At 39.4% G+C, this 16407-nt stretch overlaps 1 protein-coding gene across 6 annotated transcripts in view; it reads left to right on the plus strand.

Moving 5' to 3' along the window:
* The window catches only part of ednra (endothelin receptor type A), a 35345-nt gene extending 19338 nt beyond the window's left edge, over nt 1-16007 (plus strand). For all 6 annotated transcript variants that reach the window (XM_008112006.3, XM_008112012.3, XM_008112007.3 and 3 more), the window contains 4 exons: nt 7013-7165; nt 9058-9191; nt 11931-12039; nt 13462-16007. In XM_008112006.3, coding sequence (XP_008110213.1) covers nt 7013-7165; nt 9058-9191; nt 11931-12039; nt 13462-13602 — 537 coding nt within the window. In that variant the 3' untranslated portion in view covers nt 13603-16007. The remainder of the gene's footprint in view (nt 1-7012; nt 7166-9057; nt 9192-11930; nt 12040-13461) is intronic.
* The last annotated feature ends 400 nt before the right edge of the window (nt 16008-16407 follow it).

The following is a 16407-nucleotide window of genomic DNA, read 5'->3' on the forward strand; positions in this document are numbered from 1 at the left end:
TCCATTTCTAAGCCAAAGAGCCAGCGTTGCCCGTAGACACCTCCAAGGTCATGTGGCTGGCATTACTGCATGGAGTGCCTTTACCTTCCCACTGGAGCAGTACCTATTGATCTACTCACATGTGCATGTTTTTGAACTGCTAGGTTGGCAGAAGCTGGACCCAACAGTGGGAGCTCACCCCGCTCCCTGGATTCAAACTGCCGACCTTTCAGTCAGCAAGTTCAGCAGCTTAGCGGTTCAACCCGCTGTGCCACTGGGGCGCCTAAATATAAGCTACAAGCTGATTAATTTTATGGTGAGACAAATGTGATTTTTTTTTTGCTTTGGTAAATCATTGTGCCAGAAGAAGACCCACTGAATTTGACTGTGATTTGATTATGTAAACAGAAGAAATTACTAACTGGAAATAGGGTTTGTAATATAGCATTTCAGATTCTCTTGGGCCATCAAGGGCAAATCTACACTGGACAATCTACTCTTATGTAAATCTGCCCCGGAGCAGCTTTAGTATGTGCATTCCGAATCCGGGGACATTGTCCAGATGGGCCAGGACTGCATTGGCTCTGCAAGAATGTAACCTTGTCCTCTGTGTTGCTGTCACCACTTACCACCATCCATAGAGCTCACTGCGAGTGCCTGGCCATCACCTGTCATGTCTGCTGATATCCTCCATGATCAGCAAGAAGAGGGAACAGATTAACCCCATCTTCTTGCTGGTTGTATGAATGCCCCATTCTGACATCAGCAAATATGACCGTGTTGGCCAGGTCCTTGGAAGAGCTCTGTGGCCAGCAGGGAATTGTGATGGTGACACAGGGACAAGCCAGCCTCTTTTACTGTGCTGATCATTACACAGAAACAATGGTGTTGACAGTAGTATCTGTCTGGACAGGAGATCATTCCAAAAGATACTCAATCCAGAGTTCCGATTGATGTAAATCCCTGGGATAGTTTTATGCAAACTCCAAAATATCCTGCAACTTTATCTAAAGCAAGACAAAGTCAGATTAAACACAGGAAGCCTTGGATATGCACTGGAAGTCTCCAGGCATAGTGGAGATACCAGTGGTTCTCAACCTGGGTTCCCCAGATGTTTTGGGCCTTCAACTTCCAGAAATCTTAACAGCTTGTAAACTGGCTGGGATTTCTGGGAGTTGTAGGCCACAAACATCCGGGGATCCTAGGTTGAGAACCACTGAGATAGACAGTGCTGGATTCACAGTGACTCTGGGTTTTCTGGTTAGGGTAGAAAGGTCTCTAGTCAAGAAAACCTACAGGCACGATCTTAATAGGAACCCCCAGTGGCGCAATGGGTTAAATCTTTGTGCTGGCAGTACTTATGATCGACAGGTCAGATGTTCAAATCCGGGGAGAGTGTGGATGAGCTTCCTCTATCAGCCCCATCTTCCCATGCGAAGACATGAGAGAAGCCTTCCACAAGGTTAGTAAAACAACAAAACATCCGGGCATCCCCTGGGCAAAATCATAGAATTATCGAATAATAGAGTTGGAAGAGACCACATAGGCCATCTAGTCCAACCCTCTGCCAGGAAAAGCACAATCAAAGCAATGTTGTATCTGTGTGGGACCATATATTTGAGTCTCCTTCAGGAGAGATAAAGTGGGGTATAAATAAAAATTAGAATAGGTACACTCTGTTTCTTTGTTGTGGAGCCCCGGTGGCTCAATGGGTTAAACCGCTGAGCTTCTGAACTTGCTGGCCGAAAGGTCGGCAGTTCAAATCTGGGGAGCGGGGTGAGATCCCACTGTTAGCCCCAGCGTCTGTCAACCTAACAGTGCAAATGTGAGTAGATCAATAGGTACTGCTCCGGCAGGAAGGCAACAGCGCTCCATGCAGTCATGTCAGCTACATGACCTTGGAGGTGTCTACGGACAACGCTGGCTCTTCGGCTTAGAATTGGAGATGAGCACCAACCCACAGTGTCAGACATGTCTAGACTTAATGTCAGGGGGAAACCTTTACCTAACCTATTTCTTTGTTTCCGTGTTCATTAAACATATTCTCTTCACAGACTAATAAAAGGTGGGGCTGGTTGAAGTGTATAAAATGAATGGGAAAGGGTTAAAGAGTTTTTCCATCTACAATTCCTCTGCTAAAACTCATAGCCACAGGTTAATGTTGTTTAACAAAATAAATCTTTGTTGTAAAGATATAGGCGAGGGCTTGAAACACACAATAAAATCTGCCCATGCTTTCTTTAGAAAACAACTTGTTCAAAAGTATTCCAAGCAAATATTTGATGGGCACCCTGATTTGTAGAAAAAACCCTCTCCCATGTAGTTTTGGAAATGTTTAAATGCGAATTTGAGTAAATAAAAAACAGGAAGCAGAAAAGCGGACACATCATGGAAGTTTCAGATAAATGAATAGAGGGTAAATAAAGAAAAGTCCTTCCAGATGTAAACCTGATACTTACTATAGCAAATGTTACAATACATTATGTCAGGTAACATTAATAAAACTTCATTATTGTCTCCTTTCCTGCTGTCTTTGAAACCTCTTAGATAGTTTTTTTCCAAATATTTGTACTAGGATGTAAATCCCAAAAGGCCAAGTGCTTCAGGGAACATGTGAAAAGGCAAGCTTCCTGTAGAAAACGAGTTCCATGTGGAGTCCTACGGAAAACAAAAGGAAGCCTGTGTCACTTACATCAAAGTACAAAATTGGGTTGATGTGAGATCTGTATAAACTTTAACAACCATAATTAATCATTTGCAGACATCTTTAGCTTTTATGACTTAATAATGTCATGATGTCATGCTTTTAAATGCTAAATATGCTGAATATAGCTTTTTGATACTATTTCTATCATTTTTTCCAGTTTTCAGCACAGTGATTTAGTGTTAACAGAAAATAGTAGATAAAATCCACCTTGAAGTGGATATATTTTTGTTCTTTACTTCTTTATACAAATGAGAAGTTTCTTTGTGATTTGGCTATTTGCCGAATCTCTTCCCACTATCTTGCTTCTTTTCTTCAAATTATCTTGCCCCAAACCCCATCTATACTGCCATATAATCCAGTTTCTGAATCGAGATAATCTTCTTTGAAATGGATTACATGGCAGCGTGGACTCAAACAATTCAGTTCAAAGCAGATAATCTTGATTCAGAAACCACTAGGTTATATGGCAGTGTAGATCCAGTCCCAGAGAGCCTTGGGAACTTTAGCCTGGATGGCTTATAAACATAAATAAATACGACGACATAGTCTTAAATACTTCAGAGGAATTCCTCCCCACTTCTCTTCACTAAATGTGACTTGATAATTGATAAGTGTTTTCTCATTCTGTTTGAAATCTGTATGTATTTAGCCTACCAATATCTGATAGGTAGCAGACCCCTGATGGCACAGTGGGTTAAACCGCTGAGTTGCTGCACTTGCTGACCGAAAGGTCACTGCTCGAATCAAGGGAGCGGGGTGAGCTCCCGCTGTTAGCCCAACTTCTGCCAACCTAGCAGTTTGAAAGCATGCAAATGTGAGCAGATAAATAAGTACCACTCAAGCAGGAAGGTAACAGTGCTCCATGCAGTCATGCCAGCCACATGACCTTGGAGGTGTCTATGAACAACGCCAGCTCTTTGGCTTAGAAATAGAAATGAGCACCAACCCCCAGAGTCGGACACAACTATACTTAATGTCAGAGGAAAACCTTTCACTATATCTGATAGAAGCGAACATGTCAGGGGATACATCTGCACTGTAGAATTAATGCAGTTCGACAGCACTTTACTGTCATGGGCCAATGACTTGGAATCATGGAAATTGTAGTTTGGCGAGGCACCAAGCACTCTTTGACAGAGAAAGCTAAAAACCCTGTAAAACAACAACTCCCATGATTCTGTAGCACTGAACCATGCTAGTTAAAGTGGTGGCAAATTGCCTTAATTTTACAGTGTAGATATACCCAAGGAGAATCCATGTTGTTCCAATATGTAGGGGGCGGGTAGGAAATCCTGTATTTTAATGTCAAAATATATCTGGGAAAGTACTCAATTCCATTGTCACCGACTTTTGGCTACCTAGTGAGTTCTCACAAACCTGTAACATTTTGATGGTATTTTTTGGGAGATATTTGACACTGGAAAGGTTTACATTTAGGGCCCATGCATTAAAGGTTGTAATTCTTATCTTGTAATTCTTTTTTTTTTTTAAGGTTGAAATTATATTTGGTAAGAACAAATTAATTTGTTGTAAAACTTTCATCTTTTCATTCTAAAATTATCTCTTCCACCAAAAGGTGTGCAAACAGAATTATAGCTGTCTTACTACTTCTAATAGAAGCAAACCCATTATCCTCATAAATTTGCATCATGAGTGTTTGGTCTGGGAACTAAGTAGAGCAACGTTTCTCAACTTGGGGGTCGGAACTCCTGGGGGGGGGGTGTCGTGAGGGAGGTGTCAGAGGGGTTGCAAAGACCAATATTTTCTGTTGGGGCTTCTGTGTGAGAAGTTTGGCCAGATTCTGTCATTGGTGGGGTTCAGGGGGCTCTTTGATTGTAGATGAACTATAAATCCCAGCAACTACAAATCCCAAATGTCAAGATCTATTTTCCACAAATTCCACCAGTATTTACATTTGGGCATACTGTATTGAGTATTTGTGCCAAGTTTGGTCCAGATCCATCATGGTTTGAGTTCACAGTGCTCTCTTGATGTAGGTGAACTACAACTCCCAAACTCAAGGTCAATGCCCACCAAACCCTTCCAGTATTTTCTGTTGGTCATGAGAGAAGTTTGATTCAGTTCCATCACTGGTGGAGTTCAGAATTCTCTTTGATTGTAGGTGAACTATAAATCCCAGCAACTACAACTCCCACATGACAACCCCCCCCCCTCCCCAAACTCCACCAGTATTCAAATTTGGGCATATCTAGTATTTGTGCCAAATTTTGTCCAGTGAAAGAAAATACATCCTGCATATCAGATATATTTACATTACAATTCATAACAGTAGCAAAATTACAGTTATGAAGTAGCAGCAAAAATAATGTTATGGTGGGGGGGGGGGGGGTCACCAAAACATGAGAAACTGTATTGAGAGGTCTCGGCATTAGGAAGGCTGAGAACCACTGAAGTATAGTGACGTCTGCTAGGAATACACAGTTCATGTGGGAAAGATGGTGAGAAAAGGGGGGGGGGGTCAATCTTATTGCACAACCCACGTAGTGACTAGGGACCATGAGTTCATTTCTTTGACATACATGTGTGTGCCTGTGACTGGATGACTGTTTATGTTACTCATCTTTAGAGATAAGAAGCAAAAATGCATAGAGTTCATTATTAGAATAGTGCATCTCTTTGGTAATTTTCTAAAGAAATCCATCTACAAGAACCAACATTTTTTAAAATATTAATTGAGGGGAAACAGAGGGCTGTTCTAACATCTGCTTCTTCCTGTCACATAATACACATACCATTAAAAGAGCTACATTCCAGGTCAAAACAGTCCAGGCCACAAAGTCACTGGAAACTATAATCTGGACTTTGCATTTTTCAAGAGTAGTGCTTGTTTAAGTGGCCTCTTTCTGCCTAGTACACAAGCAAGGCAGTTAATCTTTCAACTGATAGCAGAGAACGATTAGACTTACAAGAGACATTCTTAACCTGAACCTTTTGGAATCAAAGCCATTCACAAAATGCCTTAAAAGGTAGCAGACCAGCATTTTCACTGGGACACGAGATTTTAGCAAAACATGTATTACACTTTGATTTTTAATGCAAAGATTACTAGCCTTGTGATCTGAAAGTTGAGACTGGGTCGTTTTGGGCAACTCAGCTTTGAACTTTCAATAAATAACAGCAACATTCATGAGAAAAACTACAATATCCAGATCAAGAAAGTTCAAGAAATACCTTGAGATTTTTTAAACGAGGCTAAATTGCAAACCTATTCTATTTCAAAAGCCTTCTTATTTTAAGATGCAAGGGAAAACAAAAAAAAATTAAGAGAAAAGCGTGCAACACAGAATTTGGAAATGTTACATTTGAACTATAGCTCCCAACCTGCAAAGAAACGGTAGTCAATTTTTTTCCAGTTCCAACAATAGAAATGCAATTTAGACTATCTTGGACTGGGTCCTAATACCTGTGGAAATTCTGTATCTTTTCTTTAGCCTAATTGCTACTTTCTCAACTGGCCTTCAAGGTGTTAGGATTATTACCTGACAACTATAAAGGTTTTTTTAATCGTATCAGAAGTGACTTGAGAACATACTGCAAGTCGCTTCTGGTGTGAGAGAATTGGTCGTCTACAAAGACATTGCCCAGGGGACACCCAGATGTGTTGCCATCCTGCTGGGAGGCTTCTCTCATGTCCCCGCAAGCTAGAGCTGACAGACGGGAGCTCACCCCATCTCACGGTTTCGAACTGGCAACCATCAGATCAGCAACCCAACCTTCAGGTCAGCAGTCCAGCTGGTGCAAGGGTTTAATCCATTGCACCACCACGGCCCTGATAAAGTGATCACCTGAGAATTCTGGTAGTTTTAATTCCAGGCAACTAATTTATGTCATTAAAGAGCAATTGCAAGGGACAAGGTTAGTCCCACACTAGATTCTCTGCCCCGGGTAGCAAAATAACTGGACTTCGAATTACTTGAATATGATTCACTTTGATTTGAACGGAAAGCATTATTTGCTTGTCTGCCTTGGATGGTAAACTACATATTTATCTTTACCGTGACGGAGTCAAATCTCTCAATCAACTCTAAAATGATTTATTTTAATTTGGCTAAATTGCAACCTGGCTATTTCTGGCTAGAATCTTGCCTTGAAATTTCTCTGTTGGAGAATGCAAAATTTAAGTCAGCAGCAAAGTTCCTGGGAGACTGAAATGTTCGATGGGTTTCAATGTGTCACCATTTCTGTTATCAGGTTTGTGTCTGCTTAGTCTTAGAGATTGACATACCTGTTCTGTGTAAAATACAAGACGGCAGACTAAATAGAACTACATTTCATATTAATTTGTCACATTTTGCCTTGCTACAGTTTTACGTCAAAGTAAAGGACTGGTGGCTCTTTGGCTTCTATTTTACTATGCCGCTTGTGTGCACAGCATTCTTTTACACCCTGATGACCTGTGAAATGTTAAACAGGAGAAAGAGTAATTTGAGGATAGCTCTCAGTGAACATCTTAAGCAGGTAAGGAAGATGACATTTCAGTGTGTATTTCCCTGCCTTGTCCGCAAAACTTTTTACTGCAGGCTTTAATAAAATGCACTCCAAAAATAGAAACCATGACTGAATGTGAGTTTTGACCCAAAGGTATTCTGGCAAGCTCGGGGCCGTAAGGGTACTCTAAAGTGGAAGGAGATAATGCAGACAAAGTGTTTTAGAGACTAGACAGTTTTATTTCCTTTTCAAAACAATTGTGACAGTTTTGCTCCCTCACTCTCTAACCTTTCTGAATTTCTTGAACTACAACTTGAAGGATATGCCAATGATTTATGCTTGCTTTTTTATTTCTCACTATGCTATGTTTTAGAGTTCTTTCTTCTTAAGCCAGATTCAAACAAGTATGTATTTCATCCTGTAGGAGTAGAAATTATTAAAACCATTATGAACATTTGATGACTGCTATATGAAAAATGTTTTGATAATAGGCTCTTGATCAGGAATTTAGCTTTCAGCTTCACTCTGTAAGATTTACTACAGATAGGAGATCTTCCGGATTTGGGAGTGGTAATTTCAGATATATCAGATGATGATGATTTACATTCAAATCTTACCTATACTTCAGTAAATGCACAGTGAGAGAGGCCAGAATCACACAATTACATGGTTTAGTGGGGATTAGTCCATGGATCTCCCAATTTCCAGTCCAGCATACTATCCACTGTACAAGACTGGCCATAAACATATTTATTTGTCAGAAGCAAATTGAGACTACAGTTATAATGTATTAAAAACCTAAAAACAAAGTTAAACATTTTGGCATTATACTAAATGTCCTTTGACCAGAAGCTGGCTACTTGGAGTGCCTCTGGTATTTCTGTAAGAAGGTCCTCTATTGTGCATGTGGCAGGGCTCAAACTGCATTGTAATAAGTGGTCTGTGGTTTGCTCTTCTCCACACTTGCATATCAAGGACTCCACTTTGTAGCCACATTTCTTAAGGTTGGCTCTGCATATTGTGGTGCCAGAGCACATTCTGTTCAGCACCTTCCAAGTCGCCCAGTCTTCTTTGTGCACCGGGGGGAGTTTCTCATCTGTTATCAACCACTGATTGAGGTTCCAGGGTTTTACCTAGCATTTTAGGACTCTCGCTTGCTAAGATGATCCTGTGAGTATCTCTATAGACCTTAGAAAGCTATATTTTGATTTAAGGTGTTGGCATGCTGACTGATATCCGAACAGAGGATGAACCGGAGATGTCAGTCTCTAATAATGAAAAATTTCTAATGGATTTGTTAGCTTTCCTTGCAACTATCAAGGCACCATCAGTCACCAACTCCATGTCTAATATTTGTACTTTCTAAGGGCACTTCCACACAGGCCAGAAAGGCGTGCCAAAGCGGGGTTTTAAAACCCGCTTTGGCATGCATTTCTGTCCCCAGAACCCACCCAAAACCTGGACTTTCCCAGAGAGGGTGGCTACATGCCAATCCAATTACTATCGAGATGGCATGCAGCCACCCCGAAGCCCCTCCCAAAACAACCCTTAAAAGTAAAGAAAACTTACCTGGCTGACATTAAGGTCCTCCTTATGCAAGGAAATGACGTGTGAGGAAGAAAATGCCCCCCCCCCCCCCCCAGTCCCCTGGTGCGTCATTTCCTCACACCAGGAGGACACAAGAAGAATGTTCTGGTGGCCAGGGAAGTTTTCTTTACTTTTAAGAGCAGTTTAGGGGGGTGGGGAGGTTGGATACCATCCAGGAGCCCCCGGTAAAAACCCAGACAAGTCCCGGAATATGGGCCTGTTTGGATGGGCCCTAAGACTGTTTCCTTTATACCTGACAGCTTCAAAAAAAATCAGCTTAATGATTGGTTTGGTCTACATTCACACATTCTTATTTTTGTCTTTTTATGTTTCAGCGACGAGAAGTTGCAAAGACAGTTTTCTGTTTAGTTCTGATTTTTACCCTTTGCTGGATTCCTCTTCATTTGAGCCGGATTTTGAAGCTAATGTTGTATGATGAACGGGACCCTAACAGATGTGAATTACTCAGGTATATTTTGAATTTGGTACTTAATTCAACTTTATTTGGCAAGGTATAGATGGATGAAGAGGAGAAGCAAGTTATGGATAGAGGAGTGAAAAGGAACATAAGAAGTAGTGATACATGCTAAATATTGACAGTGCATATTTTAAATCTGTTTCTCATGTTACTGTATACTATTTTCTCATCTGTATGTTCCATCAATGAGATGCTAACTGAAGCATTATTTCTTCCATTCTGCACATCAATTTCCATTCATTTTTACTTTTGTGTTGCTTCTAGTGGAACAGGTAAAACAATTTTTCTCTAGAGCAGAGGTTCTTGAACTATGCTCCACGGAGCCCTTGGGGTTCAGCGGGTGATAGTGAGGAGCTCCACTGCACCATGCTGCTTTCTGCCTCATCCTCTTTACTCCTCCTAAGAAATGCAGGGAAATTAAAGTTTTAAGCTGCCAGAGAGAACAGCAGTAGCAGCCTTCCCCCAGGACAAATACCCTTTCTCCCCCACCTCCCTTGCTGTCCGGACTCTTTTTCTCACCACCCAGACTCTCCTCCACCCCCACTTTCTTTGCTTCCATATTTCCTTTCCATCGCTTAGGGGGTTCTTTGCTTATGTTTTTTATGTATATAACAAGGGGAGGTTGGATTGGATGGCTTCTGGTGTTGCTGCTATTTATTATTATTATTATTATTATTATTATTATTATTATTATTATTATTATTATTTGAAACACAACAAGATGAATCCACAGCAGACCCCCCTGCTGGCTGTTTTATTGGATCACACGTTGGACACTTCCCAAATGTCTAGGACTGTGTGATGTATCGGCAACTAATGCATGCAGATCCCAGTAAGGTGGCCTTCTGCAGCTGGCAGGTGGTAATTTTGTCAGCGCCGATTGTGTTTAAGTGCAGGCCAAGGTCTTTAGGCACTACACCCAGTGTGCCGATCACCACTGGGACCACCTTGACTGGCTTGTGCCAGCGTCTTTGTAATTCGATCTTTAAATCCTCATATTGTGTCAGCTTTTCCAGTTGTTTCTCCTCAAACCTGCTGTCACCTGGGATTGCAACATCGACAATCCATACTTTGTTTTTTAACATGATCATGAGGTCAGGAGTATTGTGCTCCAAAACTCTGTCTGTCTGAATTCAGAAAGTGTTGTTGTTGTTGTTATTATTATTATTATTATTATTATTATTATTATTATTATTATTACAACAATTCTGAATGGCCATCTGTTGGTAGTGCTTTGATTGTGTTTTTCCTGCATGGCTGGAGGGAGTTGGACTGGATGGCCCCATCTGCCACTGGCCCAGCTCATGCTTGATAGATAGATAGATAGATAGATAGATAGATAGATAGATAGATAGATAGATACACACACACACACACACACACACACACACATATATACACACACACACACACACACACACACACACACACACACACACACACACATTATAAAAGGTAAAGGTTTTCCCCTGACATTAAGTCTAGCTGTGTTCGACTCTGGGGGTTGGTGCTCATCTCCATTTCAAAGCCAAAGAGCCGGCATTGTCCTTAGACACCTCCAAGGTCATATGGCCGGCATGATTGTATGGAGTGCCATTACACATTATATATACTATAATATATAAACATTTCTTGGTATTCCAGAAGAAACTTTTGCTTCAAAAAGAGCTCCATGACTAAAAAAAGTTTGAGAACCCCTGCTCTAGCGTATGGATGTAACAAATAAACATCATGTTGCTTTTAATTAATTTCTTCTTCAATAACAATGAGATGGCTAAATAATTATGCTAATTAACAAGGTGAAATATTCCTCCTTCTACAGGGTAATTGTAAGTTCAGTATTAACATGCTTGCAAGTTGGAAGTGGATAAGAATCTTGTTTCAGTTTGTTTTGATAATAGGTTACCGAAATAAGATAATTTCCTTCTATTAGGAGGAAGAAAAACTTGAGGCCTGAAAAAAATTATGTGGAAGAAACCAACAGATTCATTCACCCAGGACATTGAATACTTGAACTTTTACTTTTATTTATTCAATTTATACAAGGGCCATCTTATGGTCACCATAACTCAGAAACCTCTTGAAGGCACACAATAACAACTTCAGTTGTCTTTATAAACATGCCTAAATTAACTGAAAATTTGTTTCATTTACTTTCATTATATTTTGTTTGTTCATCCTTTTTCCAAGCCACAGTTCAGGCAGTCAGTTATTAATATAAGAGCAAGTTTAACTTTGTGTCAAACAATCTGTCTCTGGATAGTATTCTTCTCATAGACCCTAACATCTTCTGCTTTTGTGGGAACTGGGAGGTGAATACATGGTAGTGGTTCTGTTGTCAATGAGTTGTGAATCTTACATGAGACATTAAAGCAACGGCAGCTTTTGAAGGATAGGCTTCAGCACCTAAGACATCTCTTTTAATGATCAGATGAAAATCCAGAGTGGATTAACTTCCACTGGCACTAGCACATAAAGCAGAACATAAACATAGGTGCCCAGAGATTGCACTTGCCTAGGATGTTGGTAGGCTGGAATATCTCTACTACTTCATGTTTTACCTGAGGGGACATAGGTGAATGTTGGACACAACTGAGGATTTAATATTTCAATTACTCTGCTATGCAGACAATCAAAAAGCAATTTCCCAAAGGAACAGGTGGCTGAGTAATATCCTTCCAATATGAAAAGGATAACAATTGTTTTGCTTTTCCCTCTTTTAACATCTAGCTTTTTGTTGACAATGGATTATATTGGCTTGAATTTAGCTACTATAAATTCCTGCATAAACCCAATTGCACTCTATTTCGTGAGCAAGAAGTTCAAAAACTGCTTCCAGGTAAGTACTGCATTGTTTTAAACAGGACACATGAATGTACAGCATTATTTGAAGGAATAATAATAATTTTGTCACCTGTTTGTCATGTACTTTGCAGTGCCAATATGATAAGTGTAGAAATCATAAAATGTGCAACTAAGTAGACAGTCAATATTAGCCTAAACATACGTTCTGTCAAAACCATGTGAATTCCTGAAAGTCAAGTAAGATGCAGTCCCATAGATAAGTGTTTCTCAAATTTTCTGCTGTGTGGGGTTTTCTCCCCAATGCTACTTTTGGACTCTCGCTTGCTGAGGTGTTCCTGTGAGTGTCTCTGTAGATCTTAGGAAGCAGTATCTTGATTTAAGCCATTGGCCTGCTGGCTGATATCCAAACAGAGGATGGGCCAGAGATGTCAATGCCTTGGTCCTTTCATTGCTTGCTGCTACTTCTTGGTGGATATCAGATGGTGCAATATGCTAGGAATAGACTGATATATTGAATTTGCCTAGTGCAGAGTGGAGAGAATTTCGTTTATGTTTGAAGATTTTACCAACTTTGGCCAAATGCTTTATATTTGAGACAAAATGTGAGGGTTTTAAAAAAACAAATAGAAGAGTAAATGAAACGGACAGATTTACTATTAAGGAAATATTTTTATTTATTTCACTTTCACATGAAAGAACAACAAAAATCAAAAGGTTTCCCCTCTTGGGTAACATTCTAAGAGTTTTTGCACATTTTCCAATGATATTTTTAAATACAAGTGAAAACTTACTTCAAACATTTATGGAAAGGGTTTTTATTTATTTATTTATTTACGACATTTCTATCCCACCTTTCTCAATCCCACAGGGGTCTCAAGGCGGCTTACATATATGCAACTATTCAGTGCCTTAAAAACAGTGTACAATTCAAGTCAACGTTAAAAGAGAATTATAAAATACATTAAAAGAATTAAAACATTTAAAACAATACATTCACAGTTAATTATGTAATCCACAAATGTAAATCAGGCTGTTCCAAGAGTGATTGCACATCAATCCATGTATGTCTATTGCACAAGTTCTCCAAAAGCTTGGTCACAAAGCCACATTTTCAGTCTCTTACGGAAGATCAGAAGGAAGGGGGATGATCTAATATACAAATAATTTTTTTTGTAAATAGAACCATTGCCTTTGGCACAAAATTCAGAGCTTTTTTTCATCCTAAAAAAAGTCTTTGTAACAGAAAAAGAAAGCTCAAATTCATATTTCAAATTTTGGAGCCATGCTGTAGATTTGGAAGCTGCAACTGCAATTTGAGTTCTCATAAAGCTACCCAGACCAAGGTTTAACATTAGCTCGGTATGTGGTTGGTACTGTTTAAAAATATTTCACATGAGAAAACCCTTCACAAAAAGAATGAACAGATACTAATATTTGGCACTCTTTCTCTTGTCAGTCATGCCTCTGGTGTATCTGCTACCAGAACGGAAGCCAAGCATCATCTGTCCCTATGAATGGAACGAGCGTCCAATGGAAAAACAATGAACTCAACAATCACAACACAGAGCGAAGCATCCACAAGGACAGCTTAAACTGAGATTTGACAGAAATTGCACTTCAGCATTTGTGAAAGGACAGGATACATGAAGGCTATCTAATATTCAGTGAGCGTCTGCCTTTTGGAAGTTCTGTGCCTTAGCACTTAATTCCAAAGATCAAATTGACTGGGTATACATACATAAAGCTCCCAAAGATTTCCATGGCATGGAAGTATTCTTTTGTTACAACAGTTTATATTCTGGCAGAAGCAAGAAGAACCTACAAAGGATCCAGCAGTGTTTGTAGACTCCAGATTCTCTGCTCAATGTATGCTGTTTACGTTGTCATGTCTTTAAAACAGCAATGCTAAGTCAATTTGAATCATATTGAAATCTTCTTTAAGACTGTGAAAAAACAGAATCTATATCTTTTTTTATATTGCTATTCCTTTGACACAGTTAAAAACATGTTCATCATGGAACGTTGTTTGTCTCTGCATGTACACACACACACACACTCCAGACTTCACAAATGAGAAACGAGATGCTTCCAGACAGAGTGCTCCTACTGACACCAGTCAAAACACTATTTCATCTTTTTTTCCTTAAGCCTCAACTGCCAGCATACTTAAATGTTCTTGCCCTCTCTTTCCCACCCTTCAGGCTTCTGGAACACCCAAAGATCAGCCCTGGGAAGCAGTCCTTTGAGTATGATCGGAAACTGCAGCAGGAGAGAGATTATCTCCCTCCCAGTTCCACCAATGGAAGGTTGATCAGTAGACACACCCTTCCATTGGTTTGTGTGTTTTAATAAAGTGAAAAAAGATGGAAGAAGTAGAAGGAAAACAGAATCTCTAGATCCCTTATATAATTTGATCCCTTAAATAATTTGATTGCACAAAGGAAGATATGTCTGGAAGCACCCAATAACTGTCATTTGTGTTATTTTATTGTTTATCATATTTTTCTATCCACTTATTTAACGATACTGGCCTGAAATAGCAAGAATATAAGGTACATATAATATAAGCTGATTTCCCAAAGGTACGTTAGTGTAATACTTATTTTAAAAAAAATGAAGCAATTGTGTGTAAATATAGGCCTTCAAGTCACTGTCAATTTAAGGATGACACCTTAAAATTTTATAGGGTTTTCATAAATTACTACTCAGAGGTGGTTTTGCTAGTTCCTTCTTCTGAAATATAGCCTGCAGCAACTGATATTCAGTGGTGTTCTCCCATTCAAGTACTATCCTGGGCTGAGCCTGCTTAGTTTCCAATATCATACAAGATCTAGTGCTTTATATTTGTATGAGTCAACCTAAATTCTATGTGAAAGGACATCTAAAGACCATTTCATATTTATCTAGGTATGTTCTTTTGTCTTCTTTGTTCGAGCTAGACTTGACAGAATCTGTTGTAGCTGCAAATTGAAATAGTCATGCAACAATATGAATGGATCAAATAGCACATGGTTATCAGAAATGTTTGGAAAAGCTAGTTACTGCAAATGTATTTTTATGGAATATATTTTATTCACAAGTGACTAGCTCAAGAGCTCATCTAAACGTGGCAAAACTCCATGATTAGGATTGTTATCATCTTGTAGAATTCAAAGTAGCTAGGGGAGGGAGAACCAACCAGAACCATGATGCTTAGAAGAAGGTACTTAATACTTTGGATCCAGATTCAATTAATTCTGTATATGAAAGATTGCCTTTAACAATTTGGAAACCAGTTGGTGCAAACTGTGACTGTCGAGGGAGAAAACAACATTAAACCTGCACTAAGTGCCAGGTGTCAATTTCAAAGCTCAGTATCAGGTCCTGGAAATGACCTTTAAAGCTGTAGATCGAGGTTAGGGATTCTGTTTTGGTCTGCAATATCAATTTGCCCCACTCCGCATGGCCAATGGTAAGGCATTAAGGAAAAAGGCTCTCAATTCCTACCCATATCCTGTACAGCAGTGGTTCTAAACCTGTGGGTCCCCAAGCGTTTTGGCCTACAACTCCCAGAAATTCCAGCCAGTTTACCAGCTGTTAGGATTTCTGGGAGTTGAAGGCCAAAACATCTGGGGACCCACCAGTTGAGAACCTTTCGACTCACTTGTTTTTAATCATGTTTCCAGCTTCTGCTCTAAGGGCTCCGTTAAATCAAATCCGCTTAGTAAATACCACATACAAGTAGAATTAAAACAATGTAATATAATTCCCAGGGAAATCTATCAGAACTCTTTTTAAAAAATGCTTTTAGGTGTACTTTGAAATCATTTTCACAAAAGATGGAAGGTCTTTCAACTCTTATTTGTGTATATTGACTTGTTTGATTGTTTTAAACTGTACTTTTTATATGTGAATTTTACTATTGATTTTAATGCTTCTGCTGCTTTTACTGTACTTATAAGTTGCCTTGTTTAAAAATAAAATAAAAGACGGAGTATCAATATACAGATGAATACAGATAAATAGAGTCTCACATGTTTTTTGTATATAAATTTCTCTTTTCAGTTGCTCTTTATTCCTTTTATGGTCTTTACTGAAGTTGAAAGAATGTTTTCCAAGATAGCCAGTTTGGACCAATAAAACAATGCAGCAGAAAGGGTTAACCCTTTTCTTTGACATCCCAACTCTATTACTATAAGGCACTCCTTTAAAAAGTGGAAGGCTCTGGTCACAAATCTCCCATATCCAGAGATTAGATGACTTCATTTTTAGACTACAGCAAGCTAATACCACAGCCAAAATGACTGTTTGTCATGGTGGTTGAGAGACTGTGTGAGTTGTAGTCCTACAAAGGAACTTTATAACGTTCTGCCTATACCTCACTTACGTCCCTCTTTGGTTCGTTTTTCTGCTTTCAGTCATC

The sequence above is a fragment of the Anolis carolinensis genome, chromosome 5 (assembly GCF_035594765.1).
Source record: "Anolis carolinensis isolate JA03-04 chromosome 5, rAnoCar3.1.pri, whole genome shotgun sequence".
NCBI classification, from domain to species: Eukaryota; Metazoa; Chordata; class Lepidosauria; order Squamata; family Dactyloidae; genus Anolis; species Anolis carolinensis.